The sequence below is a fragment of the Tursiops truncatus genome, chromosome 1 (genome assembly GCF_011762595.2).
Source record: "Tursiops truncatus isolate mTurTru1 chromosome 1, mTurTru1.mat.Y, whole genome shotgun sequence".
NCBI lineage: Eukaryota > Metazoa > Chordata > Mammalia > Artiodactyla > Delphinidae > Tursiops > Tursiops truncatus.
The window spans coordinates 148,434,312-148,450,940 of record NC_047034.1 but is presented as its reverse complement, the minus strand read 5'-3'; the positions used below and the strand labels follow the sequence as shown (position 1 = coordinate 148,450,940).

General features: G+C 57.7%; 1 protein-coding gene across 9 annotated transcripts in view; it reads left to right on the top strand.

Annotated features, from left to right (window-relative positions):
• Positions 1-16,629, top strand: part of PTPRF (protein tyrosine phosphatase receptor type F) — an 85,866-nt gene that overhangs the window by 14,724 nt on the left and 54,513 nt on the right. For all 9 annotated transcript variants that reach the window (XM_073790901.1, XM_033867847.2, XM_073790899.1 and 6 more), the window contains 2 exons: positions 8,600-8,745; positions 8,927-9,068. In XM_073790901.1, the coding sequence (XP_073647002.1) occupies positions 8,600-8,745; positions 8,927-9,068 (288 nt within the window). The remainder of the gene's footprint in view (positions 1-8,599; positions 8,746-8,926; positions 9,069-16,629) is intronic.

Genomic DNA, 16,629 nt, shown 5'->3' with positions numbered 1-16,629 from the left:
GTCCCTTAAGGTGCTCCAGGGTGGGGGGTGTCTGAGTGGGACCCTGTTTATGGGGTGGAGGTGAGACATGTCCAGGATTCGTGTGGTCATTAGTGATGTGCTCAGGCGTGTACTGTATCCGCTGCTGTGGACCTGTGCAGAAGGCACAGTGTGGGCCATGTCGGTGTTGGTGTGGGAATGGGGGGCTGCACACAGGAACACGTATGGACATGTGATGCCAGAGGTGTCCACAGGTCCAGGGTAAGATGGGAAGGTGAGCCACCAGAGCCCTTCCCCTGGGCCAGACCTGTGTGTAGACACTGAGCACTTCCTTCCCTCCCCACTTCAAGGCAGAGAGGCATCCCCCTCCCCCAGCCCTCAGCCCTGAGAATGGGGGAAGATTGCACTTGGCCACAGGAAGCTGGGCTCCAGCGCCCCTCTCTGTGTATGGGGGGAGATGGGATTGTCCCCTGCCCAGATCCAACTACGAACTTTGGTCCCTTTCCTGCCGCCCTTCCCCCTGCCTGGCACTACAAGACTGGCCGCAGCCCGCCCCGTTGCCATGGTTACCACTGCTTGGTTACCGGTGGGAGGCGGGGCACAGGGCAGATTTAGCCAATCTGCACACTGAGGGGGAGGGTCGAGGTCGGAGCCAAGGTCCCTGGGGAACAGAGCTGTTCCCATCCTGTCCGGAGCCCAGAGGTGACAAAGGGCCAACCTGGGGGTCAGCGCAGGGGTCAGCAGGCCATAGGGTTCCCCCACCCCGCTCTCCCTGTGTCTGGGAGCAGAGCTCTCTTCTTGCCCCACCCAAACCCTTTCTCCTAATGGCTCATTAATTATTCAGGACCAGATCCTGGAGGGGGTGGGACTGGAGCACCCCGCCCTTTGTCCTCCAGGTTGGGTGGGGCCAGTAGAGCGAGGAGAAGGAGAGGGCATTCCTCCTGGGGCGCAGGGTGAGGGGTAATGGGAGCCTTGAGGTGCGGGTGATGAGAGGGCTGGGCTAGCAGAAACAGGGAAGATTAGGGGGTGCGGGTGATCTCCAGCTCGGTTGGGGCTGCTGGGAGAGAGCTTGAGCCTGCAGGGCCAGGCTGGGGTAGAAGTCACTGGGTAGGTGACAATAGCAAGGAGGCGAAGGCTTGTGAGAGCCAGCCGTCGGACACTGAAGTCCTGGCCTTGCTCCCCCACCCTCACTCTGGACGCTCTTAGGCCCTTCAAATGGGAGCTTGAGAGCAGAGGGAGGACCACCCGGCTGGGCTTTTGGAGACAATACATCCTGGGAGCATAACTGTCTTCCCTCCTACTCAGACCTAACATGCTGGAACCTGTACCCTCACCCTCATCCTCCCAGACGTACCTGTCTTTCTGTGTTCTCTCTCCTGGTGAATGGCTTTCCCACCCACCCAGCCACCCAAGTCAGAAACCTGGGCCTCCTCCCAGCCTCCTCGCTCTCTCATACCCACATCTAATCCATCACCAAGTGCCGCTGTTTCTCCCTTCTGAATATCTTTGGAATGCATCCACCTGTCTCTGCTGCCCTCACCCAAGCCGTGCTCGGCTCTTGCCGGGGCTTTTGCTGCAGCAGCCTCCTAGTGGCTTCCCTGTCTCCAGCCTCTGTCCTCACCATCCAGTCTCCGTTCCATGGTAGGAGTCATGTTGCAAAATGAAAGCCTGATCATGTCGCCCCTCATTTTAAAATCCCTCGCTCTCTTCCCCTGTCGCCTTTCGGATCAAGCCTTGGGGTCCAGGCCCTGCATCTTTAAGCCTCTGCCAACCTCATCCTTCACCTGCCCCACCCCACGCCCCCGCCGTGCTGACTTCTCGGTTGCTCCCGTGCTCCCAGGCCTCTGTTCCTTCTGTTTCCTCTGATAGGAACCCTCTTCCCCATCCCCTTCACCTGATGAGTTCCCACTCACCTGGAGCCATCACCTCCTCTAGGAGCCTGGGTCATGTGCTGCTCCCCTGGGCACCTGTGACTGCTTCAGGTCTGTCTGTCCCATTGGACTGTGAGTCCTGAGCGGTCAGACCATTGTCCAGTTCAGGGCCTGGAGTGTGGTAGATGAGTGAGTGTAGGGGTGGAGTCTGGCCTGAACCCCTAGTAGGACTCAGGGGGCAGGGCGGAACAATTTTTAGAGCAGAGGCCAAGAGCCTCCGTGCTGGTCCCTTAAGGACCAAAGACCAGGAACTTGAAGGTAGGAACCAGCTGGAGATGCCGAACTAGGTGAGTTGGGCTCTGCTCCCAGGCAGAGAGCCACGGGAGAGGGGCATGGGCTGGGGGCTGTGATGACCTGACCCCAGGAGCACTGCACATACGTTTGGATCTGTCCCCCGCGTCATGGCCAGGCTTGGGCTGGGCCTGCGAGACTGCTCGCTGGGGCGAGTAGTCAACGTGGACAGAGCTGCTGCAAAAGGTAGGGCAGGCGCCCCAGAGAATTGACGACTGGAGCAGTGGAGCGCAGAGCGGACAAATGTGTTTCTATAGGCCTCTTAACGAGACAAATGAATGGGGGCCCTGGCCTCTGAGGGGAGTGCAGGGAAGGGGGGCGGAGAAGCAGCTGCCAGGGGTTAGCCCCGAGGCCCCGGCGTCAATGCCGAGTCAGCTCTGATGGGGACCTGGGCACGTGGGGCTCGGCGGCTCCCCCAGCTGGGGCTCGTGGCTTCTCACGAGGGAGGCTCGTGGGGCCAGGGGTGGTCCTGAGCAGGAAGAGGTTTCTGCTGATCCGCTGTGTGCATGTCAGGTGCTCCGTGGGAAGAATCCACACAGGCCTGCCTTCGGAGCCCGCAGTGTGGGTTACTGCAGCGTCCACTGTGCTGGGGTGGTGCTGACACAGAGGTAGTGACCTAAGCATCGTTGCGGGGGGAGGTGTAGGGGACTTCCTAGAAAACAGGAGCCCTGAAGGTTGAGTGGGCGTTTGCTAATGGGGGCCATTGCCTGATGAGATGAGATTAGGGGGAAGAAGCAGGAACGGGCCTGGGCTTCTCCCTGGAGCCCATGGGAGGACCATGATGAGGACCATCTCCCTTTTGTCCCCACACAGCTTAGCACAGTCCAGTTACTTGGAGTCATAGGAGCCCAGAGCAGGATGCCTGATGGCTAGGAGTGTAGGTAGGGGCAGAGGCCTAAGTAGCTGAGGGTGTATCTGTCGTATCACCGCCCCCACCCAGCCTGGGGAGCTGGAACATGGCAGGGTGCTGCACGCAGTCCTGCGGTGCCCTCCTGCTCATCCTTAGGGAGGCAGGACCTGGTGGCCCAGCTAGACTCTGCCCTCCATGGAACTTCCGGCAGGTTGCTTTCTCTCTCAGGGCCTGTTTTCCTATTGCACAATGAGGATAATCACTTCTACCTGGAAAGGTTAACTGAGGTCACATGTTCAAGGCACCTGGCACTTAGTATGTGCTCCCTCCATCCTAGGCCATGACCTGGGGCTCCCAGTGTGTCCCCTGGGAAACCAGGGTTGTCTCTGAGCGGGCTGCCCTCCCGGGGGTGCCAGGAGTGGTCACAGCATTAATGAGTCCCCAGCTCATCAGACTTGTTCAGGGCCTGGGAAACCCGCCTCCCTCCCCTGCCTCACCACCCCTTGCTGCTGCGTGTATGTGTGCTGTGCGCTCTGCAGGGAAGGCACAAAGTAGGTGGCTCCGTTTGGCTGGACCCTGGGAGGTGTGGGGGGCCCCCCACCCCAACCCCCGCCCAGGCCAGCCCACTTGTTTCCTTTCTTAGGCCACTCGCTCCCACTTTGCATGGGCTCAGCTACCTGTGCGAGTCCAGGGCATGCCCCTGGGGGCTGCTGCCCAAAGACCTGTGCAGCCCACGACCTCCATGTGCTCGGGGAGGGGAGGTGGGCCCACATCCTGGTGGGGCAAAAAGCCCCTCCGGACATGTGGTCTTCAGAAGTTCTGTTCAGACCCTCCCCGAACACTAGCTCTGGGTCTGTACTGGGCGAATGGTCAAGTCACCTGATTTTGTCTGCCTGCCTGGGGACCTGACTGGTCACTGTGGCCCGCGGGCTGCGGGACGCAGAGCAGGCTCCCACAGACTTGAGAGTAGGGTGCACAAGAGGGGCAGGGCACGCACGAAGGCAAGGGGGTACCCACAGACCTGGGTGGGTGATGCAGCCACGGGGCCTGAGCTGTGTCCTGCACGGTGCTTGGCCTGTGGCAGGTGCTGGTTTTTTTTGGAAAAAGTCAAGAAAGCCTGGAGAAGTTAGCAGGAGTGAGCGTGGGGAAGGGAGCGGGGAGACAAATGTCAGCACAGGGTTTGTGCTCCCCAAAAGTCCGCCTGGTGAAGAGAGGCGAGGGCTTGGCAGGGCTGTGGGAAGAGAGGTGCCCACCCGTGGGGGTGAGTGGGCTGAGGGAAATGAGGGGCTGGTCTGTTGGAGGGGAGGTCCTGCCCCCTAGGCTGCCCCGGGCCCGTGTGCTGCCAGTCTTGCCAGAGCCTGGTGGGTGGGTGGGCTGGGCAGGGCTCTGGCCCCTCTCCAGCCTCCGGGGCGGGTGGTGGGGTCCACCTCCTTGATGGCCCCAGGCCTTGGGCGCCATCCAGCCTCTCCTGTACTCAGGCCTTCCCCTTCCTCTCTCTCTCCCCCCCACCCCCGCCCCGGCCCCCCCCACACCTGGCTGCCTCCCCAGCTTCTGGTTCTTTGTTTGGCGTGGAGGCCCTGCCCCCAGGCACACTCACCCGGCCATTCTGGTTCAGCAGGTTCCAGCCTCTGGTTTCTGCAGCTGACACGTTGAGGCAGGAGTTTCACCCAGGGCTTCTCTCCCCAGCGGGCAGCAGGGGCTCCCCAGTGTGGTGTGTGAGGGGCCGAGGTCTCCATCCTCTGCAGGCCTTCCTTTGTGGTCAGGTCACCTTCACTTGCCCGCCCCACCCCCCTGTACCAGGAATGGGGTCAGGCGCTGGGACGGGGGAGAAGCAAGGCAGGCGTGGTATCTGCCCTACTCAGGGTTATTGTTCTCTGTCGGGAAGCAGCCATGAATTAAATACTCCTCCAAAGTGTGGAGAAAGTAATAACCTCACACGTGTACGTAACAAACCATGAGCAGTGCTGTGAGAGAGGCGGCGGGAGTCTCCAGAGAGCCTGAAACCCGGAACTGAGCTCGTGGAGGTGGGGGCCACAGCAGGGGGACCAAGGAAGGTTTTCTGAGGAAATGATGTTTAAATTGAGATCAGAAAGGTGAATAGGAGGTAGTGGGTAAAGAGGTAGTCTAAGAGGTTTGTGGCAGAAGGAATGGCTTATGCAAAGGCCCTGAGGCGCAGGGGGCATTGTTTATCCAGTGGACGGGAAGCCAGGGGGGGGGGGTGTGTGTGTGTGTGTGTGTGTGTGTGTGTGTGTGTGTGTGTGTGTGTGTGTGTGTGTGTGTGTGTGTGTGTGTGTGTGTGTGTGTGTGTGTGTGTGTGTGTGTGCGCGCGCGCGTGTAGGGCTGGGGTGAGACCTGGCAGGGCTCCAGGTCTGAACTCCATCATGACGGGAGTTTAAATCTTGGGATTTAAATCTTGGGAGACCTTTGGAGGGTTTTGATCAGGGAAGAGGCTGCTGCTTCACTCTGGCTGCTGAATAGAGACTAGGGACGCAGCTGGTTAGGTTGGTGGAGTGTCCAGTCGAGAGAGGGTGATGGCAGTGCAGAAGGAGAGCAGGGAGCTGCTGTCTGGAGGTGTGGGGGAGGGGCGTGCAGTGTGCAGGGGGGTGGGCAGGAGACTCTTCCCCACCCCCAAGTCGGGCAGGGGCGTCCTATCTGAGAGGATCTCACTGAGAGGACAGGCTCTGCAGACAACTGCAGACTGGGAGAGTCCGGAACCTCCTTCAGAGGGCAGTCGGGGCAAGGGTGAGGCAAACTGAGGCTTCCTGAACCTTTGTGATGTCCCCATACCCCTCGGGTCCCCAGCAGGTTTGTGTGTTTCCCCAATAAGGCTGCCCTCACCCGCTCTGGGTATTCCAAGAGCAGTCAGGTAGGTCCCCGCGTCTCCTTCCTCCAGGGAGGCCCTGGGTGCTGTAAGATGTGCTTAGGATTTGGAATCCTGGATCAAACCCTAGCTCTACTCCAGATCAGTCTGTGATTTGTCTGTTGTTTAACCTTCTGGGCCTCCGTTTCCCCATCTGTAAAACGGGGGTGATAATTCTACTGATGCTAAGGAGGGTGATGGCTGCCCACAGGCAAGGTCCACCACGTGTCCAGCCTGTGCAAGCAGCCTGCAGACATCATCACATTTCGTCTGCACAGATCCCTATCACTAGCACCATTCTGCAGATGAGGCTCAGAGATGGTGAGTGACTTTCTTAATAATTACATAAAACGTCCAGAGCCCACTGGACCCTGGGCTGCTGGGTACGATGGGCCCCTCCCTGCTCCCTGCAAGGCTGAGCCCTCCCAGCTCTCTGTACCTGCAGCTGTCACTCCCGACCCTGGTGGTCCCCCAGACCCTTCCCTCTGCCCCATCTGCTGTCCCTCTTCTCTCCACTGGATCAGCACCTTCTCCCTCTGCTGGCTCCTTCCCATCAGCATTAAATAAATAAATAAATATTATCTTTCACATCTTAGGAAAAAGAGAAACAAGAATAGGAATTTCCTTGGTGGTCCAGTGATAAAGAATCCACCTTGCACTGCAGTGGATGCGGGTTCTATCCCTGGTCAGGGAACTAAGATTCCCACATGCCGTGGGGCAGCTACGCCCCCGTGACACAGTTACAGAGCTCGCGTGCCCTGGAGCCTGTGCGCCACAACTAGTGAGAGAAAACCCGCACGCCACAACCAGACAGAAGCCCCCACACACCACAACGAAGATCCCGCACGCCTCAACAAAGATCCCGTGTGCCGCAACTAAGACCCAACACAGCCAAAAATAAATTAAATAAATAATAAATAAATCTTAAAAAAAAAAAAAAGAAACAAGAATGTAAAAACCTCCCTTCAACCCGTCCTCCAGGCGCCATCTTCTCTTTATCTTCCCCATCACAGCCAATCTTCTTCTTTTTTTTTTTTTTTTGACCGTGTTGGGTCTTTGTTGCTGTGTGGGCTTTCTCTAGTTGCGGGCGACCAGGGGCTACTCTTCATTGCAGTGCGCAGTGGGCTTCTCATTGCAGTGGCTTCTCTTGCTGTGGAGCACAGGCTCTAGGTGCACAGGCTCAGTAACTGTGGCTCGCGGGCTCTAGAGCACAGGCTCAGTAGTTGTGGCTCACGGGCTCTAGAGCACAGGCTCAGTAGTTGTGGCGCACGGGCTTAGTTGCTCCGCAGCATGTGGGGATCTTCCCGGACCAGGGATCGAATCTGTGTCCCCCTGCATTGGTAGGTGGGTTCTTAACCACTGCACCACCAGGGAAGTCCCCAATCTTCTTTAAGTAGTCACTGTACTCTGCTTTCCACTTCTTCGCCTCTTGCTCCTTGACCTCCTTTGGTCTGGCTTTGGCCCCTGCCGCCCCACTGACTGCTCTTGACAAGGCCCCCAACTATACCAATGTGAACTGTTTCTGGCAGGTGTCTTGGAGTCATATAGGCTTGAATTCAAATCTCAGATGTGCCGCTAATTGGCTGTGTGACCTTGGGCTAGTGACTTGACCTCTCTGTGCCTCTAAACTGGAGATAACAACGGTGAAGGACTAAATGAGATAAAGTACCTGGTGCAGAGTGGGATTATCATCATTGAACAAACATGTTTTTGTTCCAGAGACCAGACCAGGCCTGGGCTCATCGGCACCGAGCAGGTGGTCTGAAATGTCATTTCTCATGGTATCAGCCTTCCTGGAGCTGTTCATTGGTCTGATTAATAGGAAATGGATCCGCTATCAGGATTAGCAAGGCATTTCTACATCTTAATGAAGGCCGGGTTTCCAGGGTCTTGTGACCCTGGGTGATGGGATTCCAGGTTGGCCCTGGTGTGTGTATCAAGGTGACATGGGTGGGCATGGCAGTACAGTGTCCAAGCCCCCTCCCTTGTCCCCCTCCCCCTGCCTCTCTGTGGACACTCTGGGGAGACGTCCAGGCCATCGGAAGGCAATTACCCAGCCAGTGGGAGCCGGGTGGGGAGGGCAGATTTACAGGACAGCGTTCACCTGGGAAGACATCCAGAGATACTTAGGAGGTGGAATGTGTAGGCCTTCAGGACTGATGGTGTGTGGGGGCCGGGGAGAGGTGGAGTCACGGTTTCTGGCTTGAGCCTTGCGGTGGATGGAGGTACCATCGCCCTGGTGGAGAGGAGTTGGGGAGGGACGCGTCCAGGGGAGATGCTAGGGCTGCTCCCAGCAGCTCTCAGCATGCCTTTGTCCTAGAGCTTGGACTTGATGGGGGGATGGGAGACAGAAGAGTGTAGCAGTTAACGTATGGACTCCAGACTCAGTCGCCTGGGTTCAAATCTTGGCTCTGCCACTAAGCAGCTGTCATGTCAGGCAAATCCCTTAACCTCTGAGTGTCTTGACTTCCTTCTCTATAAGCACAGATGAGTGTAGCACCCAGCTCATGTGCTCACAGCTCTTTGAAGAGTGCCTGGCACATAAGAAGCACTGCATGAGGGTTAGGCGTCGTTACTGTTATTTCCTCTATAGATCTTTCTTGCCCCCCACCCCATGCCTGCCGCCTGTGGTAGAGGCCATGTCGGCGGTGACTGTGCCGTGATGACTTGGTGTCTCTCTCTCTCCAGGCAAACCTGTCTTCATTAAGGTCCCTGAGGACCAGACTGGGCTGTCAGGAGGGGTGGCCTCCTTCGTGTGCCAAGCCACGGGGGAACCCAAGCCCCGCATCACGTGGATGAAGAAGGGGAAGAAAGTCAGCTCCCAGCGCTTCGAGGTACAGTCTCGGGTGGGAAGGGGCAGGCAGGCCTCCAGGTCTGCCTATTCTGGGGTCTGGTCCTACCTCGCCTGCTCTTGGTCTCCCTCCTTGGGGGCCTTTTGGCAGTGAGAGGATGGCTGACCTTGAGCAGGCTTCTGTGTCCTGAGCAGGCTGTGACCACGTGTCTGTCCTGCGGCAGGTAATTGAGTTTGACGACGGGGCAGGGTCCGTGCTGCGAATCCAGCCATTGCGGGTGCAGCGAGATGAAGCCATCTATGAGTGCACGGCCACCAACAGTCTGGGAGAGATCAACACTAGTGCCAAGCTCTCAGTGCTCGAAGGTACGTGCTGGGGAGGGATGGGGCCTGGTGGGTGTGGAGACCGATGCAGGGATGAGCCAGCCAGCCAGGCCCGTCCCCACCGTGGGCTGGGGTGTTTTTATGGAAAGGAAAACTACTGGTCATCCTGGGGTCAGCGAAGGTCAGTGGTGGGCAGGGACGGTCACCGGATTTTTGGCTTGTGCCAAAGCCCGCTGTGTGCCTCGTGTCTTTGTGTTCTGCAGAGCCGGGATGTTGCTCGGTGGGTCTGGGGACTGACTTGAGGTGTGGGGCTGCAGCTACATAATCGCTTGGGGTACATGACTCGTGGCAGTGGATGTGATTTTCATGGGGAACCTGCCAGTAGGCTTCAGAGAGGTGTGTTCCCAGTCACTGTTAGGAGCAAGGGCCCTAGGCTGGAGGCTGGGGCTCTGTAGGTGGACTTTAATGACTTCTCTCACTCCGAGGCTCCTCCATTCATTCCCAAACACTCCCTAATGCTGCCTTGTGTCCTGCCAGTTATCTGACCCGGTCCTGCCCTTGAGACTTCAGTCTCCAATGAGTCCTGCGGGTGTGGCCCAGGGGACTGGGGGCAGGGTGCAGCGTAGAAGGGAGCTGTGGTCTGAGTCCTGGGGACAAGTGGGAGTTGGGTTGGGGGCCTCGGCAGGGGAATAGCATCGGCATGTGCAAGGCCCAGAGGCAGGAGAGAATGGTGCTTTCAAGGGACTCTGAGTGGTTCCGTTTGGTTTTGGGGTCGGGGGTCGTCACTGGAGGACACAGAGAAACGGGGAAGAGTAATTCAACATGAGCCTGGAGAGACTGGAGAGCAGATGACACAAGACCAGGTTGAGAAATGAACACTTTCCTGGGGACATAGGAAGCCACAAATAGAGAGTGACACGCTCGCCCCCCCCCCCCCCAGCCATGATGGAGTCATCAGTCTGAATATGTCTGCCTATATTTTCAAAATATGGCATTGATTGTTGCTTTTTAAAAAAAGATTACAGTAACAATACCTGTTCACTGTTGAAAATTTGGTAAGTATAAAATAGCACATAGGAAAAAATAAAAATCGCCTGTTTATCTTACCTCTACTATTAACTTTTGGTTATTTCCTTACAGTCCATTTTCTGTGCATGCATGATATATGTAACAAAAACAGGATTACATTCTGCTCAATGATTTGTGGACTGCTTTTTAAAAAAACATTTCATGAACATCTTCCTTGCCATTTTTTTCTGCATCATTATTTTCAATGGCTGTGGGTAAGTGTCACATGCAAGTACCCTAATTTATTTAGCCACTCCCTTATTGTTGGACACATATGTTGTTTCCAGTTTTTTGCTTTTATAAATAAGGTGCTATACGCTTCCTTGCAGATAAGATGTGTTCACCTTCCTGATTATTTCCTTATTCTAGATGCATGGAAGTGGAATTGCTAGATCAAAGGGGACGTGTGATTTTAAGCCTTTTCAGTATTTCCAGAAGACTGTGTCGGTTTACACTCCCACCAAACAGGGCATAAGAGGGGCCTCTCTTCTGCTTATCCTCACCAGCAGTGGGAATTATCATTTTAAAAAGTCTTTGCCAAGTTAATAGGCAAAAACTGGCATCTCAATTTAATTTGCATTTCTTTGATTACAGAGCAGTTGAACATCTTTTCGTCTTGGCCATTTTTACATTGTGGCTTTATGTGTTCACACGCACGTCCATGCAGTAACTCCTTTGTGACTGTGTGTCTGCTGCGAGGTGGGGCAGGGCCCTCCAGCTTAGAGGGGCAGTGGAGGACAGTGGTTAAGAGCAGGGCCTCTCGACCACTTACTCTCTCACCTTGTGACCTCAGGCAAGTAACCATGCTCTGAGCCTCATTTGCTCGATCTGTAAATAGGGACATAGTACTTGCCACCCAGGCCAGTTGGGAGGATTAAATGGGAGTTAAGCACTTGCCGGATTCCAGCATGAATGGTAGCTGCTACTGGGCTAGAAGCAGCACATCCCAAGGCCCAGATGTGTGAGCTGGCTGTACCTGGCGTCTCTGCTGCCTGGCATCATCTGGGTGATGCAGCCCCCACCATCCACTCCTGTGGGGGGGGGGGGGGCCCAGAGGACAGGCCCTGGGCCAAGATCCCTGATGGTTGAGTGCTTTCAGGGTGCTCCCTGCCACCCCTGACCTCAGTTTCCCCACTTATGACCTCAGGACAGGTATTTCAGCACTACCCTCCCTCCTGTTGCTGTCTGCCCCAGCACGAGCCATCTGCCTTGCCCTGGCATTTGGGAGGTGGCTGAAGGGCCAGACTGTGGCTCCCACCCCAGAGGGCATCTCTCAGGCCCTCATATTAAGGGAAAGAGAGCCTTCTTATTAGTGTTGGAAGAAAAGTCCCCCCAAAGCCCCTACACCCCAGTTTTGGCCCTTGCTCTCCGCAAGTCCTCTGTTGGCACTCTCCTATCCCCACCTCTGCCCTGGGCAGCTTTATCTTTTAAAGGGTTGAGGAGGATTGGGGTGGTCTTGCAGGAGCTGAGGTGAGGGGGTTCAGACTTGCAGGGGTCTGTCCTTCTAGAGGGGCCTTCTTGGATGAGGGTTTCTCTAGCAGGGGTCTGGGGTCTGTTTGTGCTTCTCGGTGTGGGAGGTGTCTGATGAGGTTGGGAAGCGTGTAGGGCCCTACCCGGGCGCCTGGCCCAGCCGAGATGGAGCTGTGGGCCTGAATGAGCCCCTGCTGCTCCTGAAACACAGCACCCGCAAGATGAAATGCTGACTTACCATGTTGGTCTGCATAACCTTGACCGTCTGGCTCTGGGCATGGCAGAAAGGAGGGGAGTGGGAGGCCTCAAAGGTGCCAGGGGGTGGGGCCAGAGGAAAGCAGCCCCGCCCTCCCGCGCCAGGCCTCCTGTGCTGGCCAGGGAAGCTGGGTGTGTGTAGGAGTTGGGTGAAAGTATGGTGTGACTACAGCTGTGAGCTGGGGCCAGAAGACAGCCAGGGTCACTCCTGGGAGGAGGGCTGGGGAGAGGTTGAAGCCGGCTTGGGGCCTGGGAATAAAGGTTGAGTCCCTTACCCGCATCATAAACTGCATGTGGCTCACCACACACTGGGCTCTTCAGGGGAGTGGCCCGGGGCTCTCTGGGGTGACTTGGCTCAGGTGAGGGGTTGCTGCCTCCCAGGCCTACGAGTCCACGCCAAGCGCCCTGCCCTGCCTTGCTCTGTGCCATGCCCAGCTCCCCTCACACTCCGGGAGCACCCCACACCCCTCCCACTTCGTGGCCTTTGCAGCCAGCTCTCTGGGCAGGACTGCCAGTCCCAGTGAGTCCCGACTGCCCTGTGATGCCCAGCCGGCTGCTCCCCGCCCCCTAGGCCCCGCTGGGTACCGGGTGGGGGTACCCGGCACAAGCTGGCTGGGGGTAAGCCGCCCAGTGTTCCTGTCTGAGTGGTAATTGAAGCCATTAGCGCACCAGTCTCTCCCTCGCCGGGTAATGGCAGGAAAAGCTCTTCTCACGCCGCACTCTTGAGGCTGAATCACTCCCCCTCCAACCCGCCCGCTGCCGCCACTGAGACAGGGAATCTGACATTCTCCCTCGCGAGGGAGGGGGAGTGGAGGGGGAGGGGAGAAGGGCCTTGCTTCCTGGCCTTTCCCTCCAGGGTGTGGGGAAGCCGGGAGGGTCCTGGAGCTCAGTCTGGAGGTTGTGGATTCACTTGGGCCAGTGGGTTCCAGCCGGGCGGTCCTGGTACTGTGGTCAGGAAAGCCCCAGAGGAGGCCAGACAGCAGAGGTGTGGGCAGGGCCCTGGTGACTTGGGCAGGTTCTGGAAGGGCCAAGAAGGAGGAGGAGAAGGGAAAGAGGGGCAAGGAGGAGGGAAGAGGCCGAGGAGCAGGGATAAGCCGTTTCTGACTTTGTGGTGGGCACCTGGCTCTGGGGCCCCCGAGTGCAGGAGGCAGCATTTGCCTCGTGGTCATGGCTGCAGCAGGTAGCGTGCACCCTGCGTGTGGTGAGTGCCCTTTGTGCTGTCTGTAAGGCAGTGTGTGAGGTGTGTGGTGTGGTGTTACAGTCTTAGGGGCTGTGTGTGCCTTATGGGTTGTATATGCAGCAGGGGGCGTGCGTCCGGCTGCGTGTGTGTGTGCGCGCGTGCATGCACACGTCAGGCAGTGTGGGGGGGGTGTGGTGTGTACAGCAGGTGGTGTATACCTTATGGCCTGTGTCTGCGGCGGGGGGAGGGGTGTGTAGCAAGCAGCCTGGGCTGAGTGTGTGCGGTCGGTCTGGTGCTGTGGGAGGCCAGAGATGCTGTGTCTGGCCTCATTGTCTCCTGGACCCCACAGGATCCCTGCTCGGAGCTGTCGGTCAGCCAGGACAGCTGGACAGAGATGGACGTGGGGCAGAGTGGTTAGGCTGAGCTGTTCTCAGTGCCTCTGAGAACTGCTCCTCAGCAGTTCCTCTGCAGCCAGGCCAGAAGGGAGGGGCCCCCAGATAGGGATCCTGCCCAGACCTTGGGACTCTCTCTTCTTCCTCCCCTCCCCTCATCGAGCCCAGGCTCCCTTTCACCTGTTCCCACCTGGCCTTGATGTCTGCTGACTGGCCAGGACCACACCGCTCAGGCCACACAGGAATCCAGGTACCCGCATGGAGTGCCTGGCCTTGCCCGCTTCGTTCTGGATAGGCCCTGCAGGAGGCCAGCTGTCAGGCATGTGGGGTCGTGACTGGGGGAGGCGGGCAGTCCGTGCTGGGCTGGGACCCCCAGGCTCCTCACCCTGGTTTTGGGACTGTAGGATGATGGAGGCCCTCTTGAACCCCACCCACCTACCCACAACCCCTTTGGAAACAGCCCCAGGGACATGAGGGCTGATGAGCAACATATGACCCTGTCCTGCGGTCCTGGGCTGGCTGAACCTGGAGCGGGGCCAGTACAGAAGCTTGTGTTTTCAGGGTGGGTGGGCTTTTTCCCATGGAGTCATCTCTCCCTGGCCCAGGCCTGACTTAGGAGGGTGGGGAGTTTGGGTAAAGGGCTACCAGGCAGAGGATGACTCCTTAGGTGGCAAGATGTGCCCCCTTCTGTTGCCTGCATACGTGTCTAGGTCATGGGCTTGTTTTGAGGAAGCTGGGCCTGTCGCCTCCCTGATTTGCATCCATGGAAGGTGTAGAAGGAGCCCCAGCACCTAGAACCCAGGCCAGCTTCTGCTCCTCCCCTTGCAGCTGAGGCATGACCTAAGTGCTTCTGGCCCAGTGACTGTGGGATCTGTGACCTGTCCTTCCCCCCCCACCCCCCGCCCCGTTGTGACTGTAGTCGCATTCAGAACCATGCAGATACGAGGCTCTGCAACCATTTCCTGGAGAGATCTGGGCCCCAGGCGTGGGGGTGGGAGAGGTGTCAGTTAGATGGGCACTGCCAGGAGGGTCTAGAAGATCAGGCTCTGGGTTTCTTGGTACCTGGGATCCCCCATTTTTTTCTAGTTCTGATTTGTGTTCAAGGTCCAAGCAGACTCCCTTCTGAATGGGTCCACTTGTGGGGTGGGCAGTACGCCTGCCTCTTCTGTTAGCCACAGACAGTGGACACGTTCCCTGTGCCTAGCCTGCCGCTCCCACCCCTGTGGTCACGGGTGCTTACGTGGCCCTGCTGTGCCCATGGCTCCCTCGCGCACTGCCATCTCCCCCAGCCTCAGGACCACAGCGGAGCCAGCACCTCCGGGGACAGCTAGCCAAGTCGGAGGTTTTAAATGCCCCTGTGTGTGTACCTTCCCCATCCCTGGTGAGGTGCCCCCTCTCTCTGGTTGCCAGGGAAAGAGGATTTTAATCAGGGGAATGACTTGATAAAATTTATGTTCAGAAAGGTCCCTGGGGGTACAGAGTGGGGTACAGGGACACCAGTGAGAGGCCAGGGCAGCACTGCAGCCCAGGCAAGAGGTGGTAGTGGCCCAAACCCAGGCAGTGGGTAGGGAAGGAAGGGAGACTGGGTTTCACGCAGTTTAGAGAGAGTGGTGGCCTGCCTGGCCACCTGTGGGACTGGGGAGGTGGGAGACTCGGGGTTGCTGGCTCTGGGCCAGGTAGACGGCAGTACTATTTTCTAAGGTTCAGGTATGGGAGGAGGACCTGGCTTGAGGGGCAAGTTGATGAGTCCACTTAGAAATCCGTTGTATCGGGTGTGCGCAGGCATTGGAGGTAGGGGTGTCAAGGAGGACTGGCACTCTGAGGGACATCTGGAGATGCAGTTCTGAGGGTGGAGAAATGGCAAATCCTACGGAGCCAGAGTCAAGGGGGAGGAAGAGGGCCCGGATGGAGCCCCAGACGCTAGCTCTCCATGTTGGGAGGGGAGTTTGCATAGGAATCTGGTGAGGAGGTGTCCGAGAGGTAGGGGTGAGCCCGAGGAAGTCAAGAGAAAAGCATCTGGAGGGAGCAGGGAGGGGTGCTGTCGAGAGGTCAGGCAGGATGAACGATGAGACGTGTCTTGGACTTAGCTCCGTGGAGTCATGGTTGACCTTGGTGAGCACGCTGGCAGGAAACCATGGGGGTGGCAGCTGGGCTGCAGGGACCTGAGGAGTGAGTGGGAGGCTCTCAGTGGTCTGGAGGGACTGGGCCTGAACCTAGGGGAGTAAAGGGATCAAAAGAGTCGTCCTGGAGTAGGACTGAGGTGGGGACCCCAGGAAGAGTTCGCTGTGGGTCAGGGCCCAGAAGCTGGAATGTGGAAAGGGTATGGGCCTGGGGACAGTGCCCAGGCTCACCTGGGTGTGTGTGGCTGGGAGGCCTCACCAGCCAGGCTGTGTAGAGCCCTGTGAGGTGCCAGGGAAGCCCTGGGGGTGGGGGACCGCGAGGGGGAGGCCTCGGCTGCTTGGCCGTTCTCGGCTAGCTCGTGCTGCCGACAGGCCCCAAACAGCTCAGACTCGAAAACAAAACAGGCTTTTAAGATGCCAAGTTTGATGAAATCTGAGTGCTAAAAGAGGTGGGAGTTTTCTCTTAGAAAAAGCTGAAAATCAAGCCTGAAAGCTGCGAAGGGAGCCCAAAGCTCCCCAGGCCCCCCTTACTGCCTGGAAGTCTGGGGGTGGGGTGGGGCTCTCTGGGAGAGTGTGGGAGCCTGCGGGTCTGAGGAGCCCTTCCCACCTGCTAGGGGGTGTCTTGGCCCTGACCTTGCTAAGGATGGAGCTGCCTCAGGGACAGGGCCCGAGGCAGCCTTGGTTTCCTTAGAGTGCCAGGAGGCCTGGGGGAACCAGCAGCCCTGCCACCCACGAGGTCCCCTCGTGCGTCCCTGTCTGCGTTTCCCGGCTCTGTCCCTGCATGCGTCTCCAGGGACACGTGTGTCAGCATACGTGTTATCTCTGCATGTCTGCACATGTGTGTTTCTGCGTCTCTGCGCGCTCTCCCTCTGGATCTGGTTGCATGAGTCTGTTTCCACAGGTGCTTGTCACTGCAGGTGCCCCTCTGCACGCACATGTAGGTTTCTATTTTTGCACCTGTCTCTTTCTCCACGTATATCTCTGTGGGTCCCTGGTTGTGCATGTATCTAGGTGTCTACGTTCAGAGAAGGGGCGAGGCCAGGCCTAACACTCAGGCACAGGGGAGGGGTTCAGGCCTACAGACGGTGCCACCCCAGGGAGCCTGTGTATGTGTGTGC